Source organism: Pteropus vampyrus, unplaced genomic scaffold, assembly GCF_000151845.1.
Source record: "Pteropus vampyrus isolate Shadow unplaced genomic scaffold, Pvam_2.0 Scaffold36, whole genome shotgun sequence".
Taxonomy (NCBI): Eukaryota; Metazoa; Chordata; class Mammalia; order Chiroptera; family Pteropodidae; genus Pteropus; species Pteropus vampyrus.
This window is the reverse complement of record NW_011888817.1, coordinates 1,759,957-1,769,629: the sequence shown is the minus strand read 5'-3', so window position 1 is coordinate 1,769,629 and position 9,673 is coordinate 1,759,957. Positions and strand designations below refer to the sequence as shown.

General features: G+C 44.1%; 1 protein-coding gene across 1 annotated transcript in view; it reads right to left on the bottom strand.

Moving 5' to 3' along the window:
• The window catches only part of LDLRAD2 (low density lipoprotein receptor class A domain containing 2), a 7,892-nt gene extending 5,368 nt beyond the window's left edge, over positions 1-2,524 (bottom strand). Inside the window, exons 1-2 of the mRNA XM_023529395.1 lie at positions 2,443-2,524; positions 871-1,305 (exon numbers count right to left, since the gene is read on the bottom strand). Coding sequence (XP_023385163.1) covers positions 871-1,305; positions 2,443-2,524 — 517 coding nt within the window. The remainder of the gene's footprint in view (positions 1-870; positions 1,306-2,442) is intronic.
• Positions 2,525-9,673: the final 7,149 nt, after the last annotated feature.

Here is a 9,673-nt window from a genome sequence, read left to right as displayed (position 1 = left end):
GTCTCCAACCAGCTCAGTATTAAAGGACTGTCCAGGGCCTGGCATGCCAAAGTCTAGTTCATGGTGAACGCTTGTTGGCTCTGAGACCCCATGTTCTTGTCTCAAAGTGCTCACAATCCCATGTTTAATTCTCCAGTCTGGATATTTAGCCAGAGATGGAGATAAACTCTTCTGTGGTTTTGGAATTTTCTAGACTGTAACAGCTCATCTACTCACCAGCACTGGACACAGTCTCTGCTATGCCACTGGCTGTGACACTGGTGAGTTGTGTCTCCAATCCTGGGGTAACCTGCTGGGGCTAAAGCTTTGAACTCAATTTGAGCCAGAAGACATAACTCCAGCAGTGAAAGTCCACACTGCTTCTCTTGTGAGCAGAGAGGCCTGAGAACACTTAACTTCTCCAACTGTCCTAACTTGGCCCCTCTGCAATCATCTGAAGGGCTGGCCCAGGACGGAGGAACCAGTGCGTGAACTTGAGAATGTGGGGAAGTGTCCAAGGTGGTACTGTGGGTGTATAAGGTATGCGTTGTGATTTGTATGTGTGTGTGTGAGCAGGTGTTAGAGTGTGAGGTTTTAAGTGTATGGGAGTTGTGTGGGAATGGGAGATGTGTGTGAATGTGAGAGGGTGAGTGTATGTGTGTCAGGGACTAGTAGAGTAGTCTGGTATACTCATCCATGGAAACCAGATTTATGGGGTTGACTCACTGGGTCTGGAATGTCCCTCAGTGTGACCCTGCCAATCCTGACATCAGTCGCCACTTCCTCTCTTTGAGGATCCAGCCCCCTGCCCCTCATCTTCTTGTGCTCCCAGTGTCTTATTGGTGGCCCTCAGCTTGGAGGCTTTGGTCCTGGCCAACAGCCCCAACCTACCCAACCGGAAAGAGGTGACTTCGCCCAAGAAATCCACGCGAGGCTGGCGACCTCTGGTGACCAGGCGCAGGCCCAGGAATTCCCCGGAGGACATCACCGGCACAGGGATGGTCAGGCCGCAGAGTGGGGCCCCCAGTGGCCGGGGCGCCCCCGGCGGACCCTCGTAGAACTGCAGGTAGGAACCGGGAGCGCACGCGTCCGCAGACGCCGGGGAGGAGGCGTTGGGCGCTGGAGATGCTGGAGACTCCGAGGTCAGGGTGTAGACCAGGAAGAAGCGGAACTGGAAGCGGATCCTGTCGCTGTGGGCTGCCGCCCGCACCCAGAGCTCGCAGTCGGTGTCCGGGTCCACGAAGTAGAACCTGCGCGACGCGGAGTGCGAGCGCATCAGCAGCCCGTCCCCCTGCCACATCTGCCCGCAGAGGTCCACCAGGTCGGCTGCAGCGAAAAAGCACAGACCCTGGAACCTCGCGGCCTGGTTCCAGGCCTGGCTCTGCCTCCTCGCTGTGTGACCCCAAGTCACACACCCTCTCTGAGCTCGTTTCCTCACCGGTAAAATGGGGATAATTAAGCAATCTCAGAATTTTTGTGACGATTAAATAATTTAAGTCAAATCCTCAATCTCTTATTTAAAAATTCTAGGATGTGTTTCAGAATGTTCCAGATTTTAGAAGAATCATATGATGTATATATAGCATGTTATGTTGCCGCCCTCCATGATTACGTTTTCCAGAGCTACTGTAGGAACATACCCTAAGCAGGACAAATAAAGACAATAAACAGCCTCCTGTCAGTTCAGATCAGGTGTTGCCAGTAAATTAGTTAAAAATTTGGTTTTCACAGCTTTTTGTATTTTGGAGTTGAAACTAAAGGATTGTGACTATATAGGGGTTCCGTGCTTAGGACTGTGCCTGACATTTAATGAGTTATGGAAGTGTTAGCTATTATTATTGCCTTATTTAAGGATGACGTAGACACAACCTGGCACCGGTTCGCCCAACAGCCTTTCCCAGTTCCTTTTTGCTAAAAGGACCCTGATTTCCCTCAGCCATCATGGAGCAACATGCCAGCAGGGTGGAGTGAGGTATAGAGAGTGAGTGAATTGAGCACCTTCTATGTCCCAGGCTGTCTAAGTGTCTTGCATGGTTTACCTCATCTCATATGAACAATAATAAATTCTCTTAGGGGCAAGAACTTATTATTATTCCCATTTTACTACTGAAGAAAACTGACTTAGAGAGTTGAAACAATGATCTCAATGGTAGAAATGCAGGAAGAGGCAACGGGCGTGTGTGAACACAGGGTGATCTGACTCCAAAGCCCACAGTGTTTCCACTGCCAGGTCTGAGGGCTGTCCCACCTAATGCCCAGACCCCTGCTTCTGGGTGACTTGGAGCTCCAGCCTTCCAGAGGGGTTTGGGGTAGATTTGGCGGTGCCAGGCACCTGGTTTCCTAGCCTCCCCCAGCTCAAGGGGTCCCAGCCCATCAAGATGAGTGCTGATTGGGAAACACAGTTGCTAAGGGTGTTGGGCCCCAAATCTCCTGCCTACTCTAGCCAAGTCCCTTCGTACTCACCTGTTTCCAAAGCAGACACAGTCAGGGCAGCTGCCCCCAGCAGGAGCAGCCTCTGGAGCAGCTGCAGAAGACAGGGCTCCATCCAGGCCCTGCTGTGCCCAACAACAGGGAAGATCTGCAGAATCTTCAGTTTGGGGTCTTTCGGGAGACTGGGGTGTAGGGGCCTGGCCAAGCTAGCTGAGGAGCCGGCAAGATCCAAGGAGCAAGGGGAAGCAAGTCAGTAAGCTCCTCTGGTCTCTCCACAGTGATCTTTCTGCTCCCAGTTCCAGATCCTCCTTCAGATCAGGATTGTGTCTAGGGTTGTCATGGAGATTTGGGGCTGGGACTGGAGCCTGGGGAGAGAAAGCAGGGAGGATGTCTGCTCATCCCCTGCCAGACAGGAACCAGGAAACTCAGATCCGGTTCAGCCATGGGGCTTCTGGGAGGGGGACTAACAGTCCCCAAATGCTACTGTCTTCCCAGATAAGTCGGTACCTTAGGGACTGAGCTTAAGGGAGGCCCAGGACACCAAAGGGACCTCTTTAAGTGACTAGAGAGGCACCAAGTGGCGAAGGAGCACCAGACCTGCAGTCAGCTCTATTACAAACCAAGTATTCCTGCCTCAGGGCCTTTGCACTCACAGTTGCCTCCACCTGGAGTGCTCTTTTCTCAGAGCGTTCTATAGCTGGCTGCTTCGGGTCATTCAGGTCTTAGCTCACATGTCACCTCCTTTGACACACTTCCCTGAGCACCTCTCAATCTGAATTATCACTCTTCTTGCTTGTCACTCAATCACATCTCTCCAAATTTATTATATCAGCAATCGCTGGAATTATTTTGCTTACTTATATCTTGTTATATATATTGTCTATTGACTCCCACTGAAATTGAGTTCTATGAATGTCTTGTCGGTCTCTGAACCTCGAAGTCATAGCACAGTGCCTCGCACAGAACTGACATCCAAGAAATAAGAATAAATGTGTGGCATTGAGCAAAACCCTTTTTCTGGGTTTCACTCTCCTGTGCGTAAAAGAAAGGGCTTGAACCATTTTAGGCTTTTAAAAAACTTATTAATAGGACAATTTTTTTCAAAAGGTATCTTACATGGAACCTTAATATATAAAACTGAAACTTTCAAGTCTCAGTTTCCTCATCTAAAAAATAGGATAATGATAATTCCAACTTTGTAGGCATGTCGTCGGGGTTAAAAAAAACTCGATACAAGTCGGGTACTTAGAACAATATCTGTCACATAACTAAGCGCCCAATGTATGTTGGGGGGGATGACGGCTCTTAATGTCATCACTATTATTTAAATAGAGTTTAAAAAGTCCCCAGTAGTAGCTTTTGAGACACCTCAGAGTCCCAGGTCTCTATGGGAAGAGTCCCAGTGCTCTCTAATGGCTCTCCCTTCTAAACTGACTTTCGATGCAACCTTGGCATCCTATCGTGTGTGATGTCCAAGGCTAGGCCTTGGGGGACTTTGAGAAGACTCAAGTCTGCCTTAGGCATGGATGAACCATGAAGCTCGTAATGCTTAAGCTTTAGGATACTTTGTTTGCATTGGATTACATATTTTCATAAAATTTGCAAAGGTGAGATATTTTAATCAGTCAGTTCAAACCACCCTATCTCTTCCATCACACCTCTCTTCATGTCAGATGGCTACAGGCATTTATGGAATTTGAATAAGGGGTCATTGGTTTGGGTTTGGGGGGTATATACTTATGACGTCCTAGCTCCTTCTGGGTGTAGTTTTATTATTTCTAGACACCCCAGAATGGCTTCCTAATGCCCACCGTGCTGTCTTCCCCAGTTGTGATATGAAGGTGGAGAATCATCATTATGCCTAGCCCTGGTGGTGTGCGAGTATTGGAAGAGAAATAGGTTTGAAATGTATGAAGCCAGAAGCTAGTCTGTGGAAAACCTTTCCAAATCTTACTGCTCACATATGTAAGAGGTGGGACAGAGGTTACCCCAAGTTTGACAACAACAAATCCTTAAGAGTATAAATAACTTTACCAATAATGAATTGCAAAGGTGAAGGAAAAAAATCTAAATGATTACTAATTAAAAAAAACTAATTTTGGTCAATTATGCTAGAGGAAAGACTGAATTATCTTCCTAGTCCTGTTGTGGAAAATATCATCCAGTGTTGTCACATAAGTGATAAAAGAGTGTGCAGCCAGAAATGTAAGAAAAAAGTATTACAGAAGAGTGTTAAGTAGCTGATTAGTAATGATTTGTTATTATTTTTTATTTCTATTTTTTGTGGTATTTTTCAGTTTTTTAAACTTTAAAAGTTGTGATTTTTCTTTCTCATTCTAAATAAATATTCACTTTCGAGCCTGGTTTGGTGTTTCTAATTTCATATTTTTAAAGAGGGCCCTCAAATTGTCTATACTTCAGGTCCCACAACACCTGGCCCTTGGGGAGTTCATAGCCTGGTAGGGGCTTCAGATTAAACAAATAAATAAACAAAAAGATAATCATTAAATAAATAGTGGTTTTAACTATAAGAAGAACAGGGGGTGCCTGGGGCAGTCAGGAAAGTCTTTCCTGAGGAAAGCATTTCTGAGTTGGGCCCTGAAGGATACATACGAATTTCCATAGAGAAAAATGTCCTAAATGCATCCCAAGCAGAGTACCCAGTACATGACACAGTCACAACCTGGACTCATTCTGGGTACAGGCTGGTGTGGCTAAAACATGCTACACAGAAAAACAGAGGGGAATGACAGCCATGTTAACAATAATAGTATCTTCCCAGCCCCTTGTCTGGGCTCTGTGCCTGAAATGTCCCTACCTTTCATGAACCAAGAACAAACTCCTTGTAGACTCTTTCATATTCCTAGTGACCACTTCTTAAGTGTTTGCAGTATTCCAGGCACTGGGTTTCAGCTTGTCACATGCTTTATAACACCTAATCATCACAGTGACCTTACAAAGAGGACACTCTTATGAGCCTCATTTAAATCGAGAGAAACCCGAGCACAAATAATGATAATAAAAAAGGTTAGTAAGGTAAGGGGTGGAGTAGAGTATATCCCAGGTCCTATTTCCTAGCTGTGTGACCCATGGGCAAGTGACCTCTTTGCCTTGGTTTTCTTATCTATAAAATGGGGACAATACTAAAGTATCTTATTGGGTTATTGGGAAGATTAAATTAAAAGTAGGATGTAAATTTTTTAAATATCACTAACCTCTGTTTTTGGTATTGGAGATACTTCAGGGAGCAAAATAAACAAAAGCTCTACCCATATGGAACTTACGTTCCAGTGGAGATAAATGAGTAAAATGTATGGTGTATCGAATAGTGATAAATATTAAGAAGAAAAAGACAAAGCAAGGCTGGTAGATGTGAAATGTCGGAGAGATGTTGAAATTTTGACAGGACAGACTGAAAAGGCCTCGGGAAGATGGGTCTTTTGAATAATTATCTGAAAGACGTGAAGGAACCAGCCATGCCATTATTTAAAGGAAGAACATGCTAGGCAGAGAGAATAGCGAGGGCAGAGGCCCTGGCACAGGCAACACCAGTGTGGAGTGAACGCGGCAACGGGAGAGTGATAGGAAATGAGTCAGATCGTGTAGGGCCCTTGAGGTCATTGTAAGGACTTTGGCTTTTTCTCTGATGAGATGAGAATCACCGAGCAAGGCTAGATGCTGTAGGACCAGACAGGAGACTGTGAGTAAGTCTAGAAATGATGGTGGCCTGGACCGAGATAGCAGGAAGTAAACATATTTTGAAGGTACAGCCAATAGGATTCATTGACAGATTGGACTTGGCGGGATGAAGAAAAGAAATGAGTTAAGGATGGTGCCCTGGTTTCATCCTGAGCATCTGGAAAGATGGAGTTGCCATCATAACTGGGATGGGGAGATCTGTGGAGCAGGAGTAGGATGATCAGGAGCTCAGTTTGGGGTACATTCAGACTGAGATGCCTGTTAGACATTCCAGTGGAGATGACAAGAGGTGGTTGGATCTCCAAGTCTGGAGTTCAGGGGAGAAGTGTGGACTGGGCATATAAAATGTTAGAAATAGTCAACATACAGATGGTATATAAAGCCACAAGATGGGGTGATAGTGCCATGGGAGTGAGCACAGAAAGAGAAGAGGAAAGGATTAAGGGGCTTGGAGAGTACCCTAACCCTTCCTGTGGGGAATTCAGCTGGTACCCATGGTTCTAGAGAAAAATGTCCCCTAGAGGGGAGTCAAAGCTAATAAGGAACCTTGCTAAGCATCCTGGAAACAGCCCCTGGGAGACTGCAGGATGTCCCTTAGCTTAGAAGCCAAGGATGGTGGCAGCTCTCCAAGAAGCCAAGTGCTCAGTATCTAGGGACTGAGGCTTCAGTCTCTTCGCTACATGTTCGGGTAACTGTAGAGAAGAACAGTTGCCCCACCAAACTAATGTGCCCTTTTTATTCTGTACAATGGGTCAACAAGACTGGATCATCTCTAGGGCACTTTCCCCTCAGACTTTCTTTGAGCCTTAGATATGGGCTGATGCTTCTGCATCTAGGATGTCGCATCTCATTTCTCACATTCTTTCATGCAACTTATGATTTGTTAAGCTGCTAGTAAATAACTATTCATTGATGCCAATTCCAAGCTGGGTGCTTTGAATATCTTCACTCCAGAAACTCCCTGAGACAGGTCTAACCATCTCTTTTTCTAGAGAGGAAGCCAGAGGCCAGAAACATTAGGGGCCTTGTTCAAAGTAGCCCCAGAAATGGGAGACAGAGCTAGGACTGTTCATTTCAGTAAGGCTCTGGACCCCATTTTCTTCCTATTCTATTATCCCACTTTGACCTTAAGTCCTAAAGTGCCTGGTCCTGCACTAGGAGCTGGAGTAAAGGACACATTACCCTTAAGAAGTTCAGAGCCTAGCAGCCAAGCAAAACAAAAGTACAATTTAGCTTTACAAGAGCCAGAGGTATGGGAACAGAGAGGGGAATCCAGCCTTCTCAGGAGCAGAGAAGCCAGAGAATAATAAACTAACAAGTATTTATAAAATGAATAAACAATGGTTAACAAAAATATTAATGATAAGTTAATCATAATTAATTTATCGAATGCTGTCTATTTGCAAGGGACTGTTTTCATGCATCAGCTTATTTACTTTTCAACGCGGCAACGGGAGTTATGGAGTAGGCATTATTGTCAGTGCCATGGAGTAGGCATTATTGTCATCCCCATTTTGCAGATGAAGAAGTTGAGGCACAGAGATGTTAACTATAAGAAGGAAGTGGAGAAGCGGTCTACCTCCCAGAGGAATACCTGTCTGGGCTGAAATCTGAAGTCTGGAAAGGACCTAGCCAGGTGACCAGAGAGTCAAGAGCGATCCAGGCAGGAGAAGGACGCCAGAAGCTGAGAAGGCTTGGGAGAACCCACCTTGATAGCTTTTACCCAGCAACCTGAGAGAGCGCCCCCTTCTGGTAAAGATGGCTTAGGCCTCACATAGACCAAGTATGGTGTTAAGGTTCAATCCACAGCCAAAAGGGACAGAGTCAGAATGTGAACTGGGAATCTGACTTCCAAATCCATGCTCTTAGCATGACAACGTGTTAAGCAATGATTTTTATATTGAGTCATGTGGGGAGACGGTTCTTTTACCTCTTTGTCCATATATTGGCAAAGGTTGTTAATATCCCACAAGACAAAATTCAAGAATGAAATAATGAGATCACAGTCATTTTCACTGAATTAGAAAAAGAAGGCATAATTTGGTGGACCTAAGCCTCTCGAACTCGTTAGAGTGGACAAGAAGGAAAATGAAAATTGACAACAGAAACAGAAATAAAAGTAAGATATAATGTACAAAATAAAACAGGATGTACAAAAAGTATAGTGAGTGCTTATTTAACACATTAGAAATCCCAGAAAAGATCTCTACATATCTAAGAAAATAATCTCTTTTGGTAATGCCAATATCTCTTGATCACCAGATTGCTAAACCCAATTTGCATTTACTTGGCAAGATAAACAATAGACATTTCAGAAACTATTCCAGGAATGTGCAGATAGCCTAGTGCTTACAAGGATTTGAGAATGTTAAATTCCCTTACCCATTATTATATACATGATGTCATAATTAGAGGAACAGATAGAAAGCATACAATAATTTGAACAAATAAAATCATAAAATGTTTAGAATTAAAAGGATGGACATTTGCCCACTATAAAATTATAATAGGGAGCATCTTAGTTACCATTTTAGGTAAAATTTGGTCATTAGCGGGAGCACAATACCAGAATCAATTAATGAACAGATAAAGGACACAGCTTAGCATTTAAAAAAAAAAATCCCCTAAAATTCATAGTATTATTTGACTACTGGAGAAAACAGATTCCATGCTAGACATTCTTTTACGATATTTCAAATGACTAAGGAACAAAGGCCAAGACTTTGCATCAGACAACAGACATCCTTGGATGGACTAAAGAGGGCAGTAGGACCTCATTATTCTGAGCACCTATACTACTAAAGAAAAGAGATTTCAGTGACTGATGGACATGTTGATTGGTCACTCTGAGATAGACTTTGAAAATCAGGAATAGTACTATTTCTGCCTTGGGACATTTTCTGATACAGAAAACTAGCCCAAGAGAAAAACTGGTTATGTTGCTTGTATTACAAGATGCAGAGACTGTTGGTAGCCCCCAAATAAGAACCAAGTTACTTATCCCAGTATGAGCTAGACCCAGTAACCCTGACCAAATAAAGAGGTTAGCAGAAAGTCCTACTCACCTGAAATAGAAATTAAGGGAAACATGTTTTAGCCTTGGCTGTAATTGATGCATGAGAAGAAAGAGCAAGGAAGACTTCAACTACTACGGTGGAGACGGCAAACTTCCTCCTGGTCCAGGTTGGCACTGGGGCACTGCTGATGTGCGTGGCTCAAGGATGAGAGTGTCTCACTCATACTAGAAGGGATCAGGTGGAAAGCAGCAAACCTAAATTCAACCACACAGCAAACTCTGGCAGGTGGAAGTCCAGACAAGACAGCCTACTATGGTGACTTAAAATCAGTACAATTGCCAATTAGTTATAACTTGCAAAAAGGATATGCTGAAATTATCTTGAATTCTGATCTATGGGCAGTAGCCAATGTTCTGATAATTTGGTACCTAAAGTGGAAAATAAATCATTGTCTAATAAACAGCCAATATAGGAGAATATACATCATCATATATGACAATTTTACATATCAGGAGACCATGACTCAGCATGCAGAAAGATAAAACTCA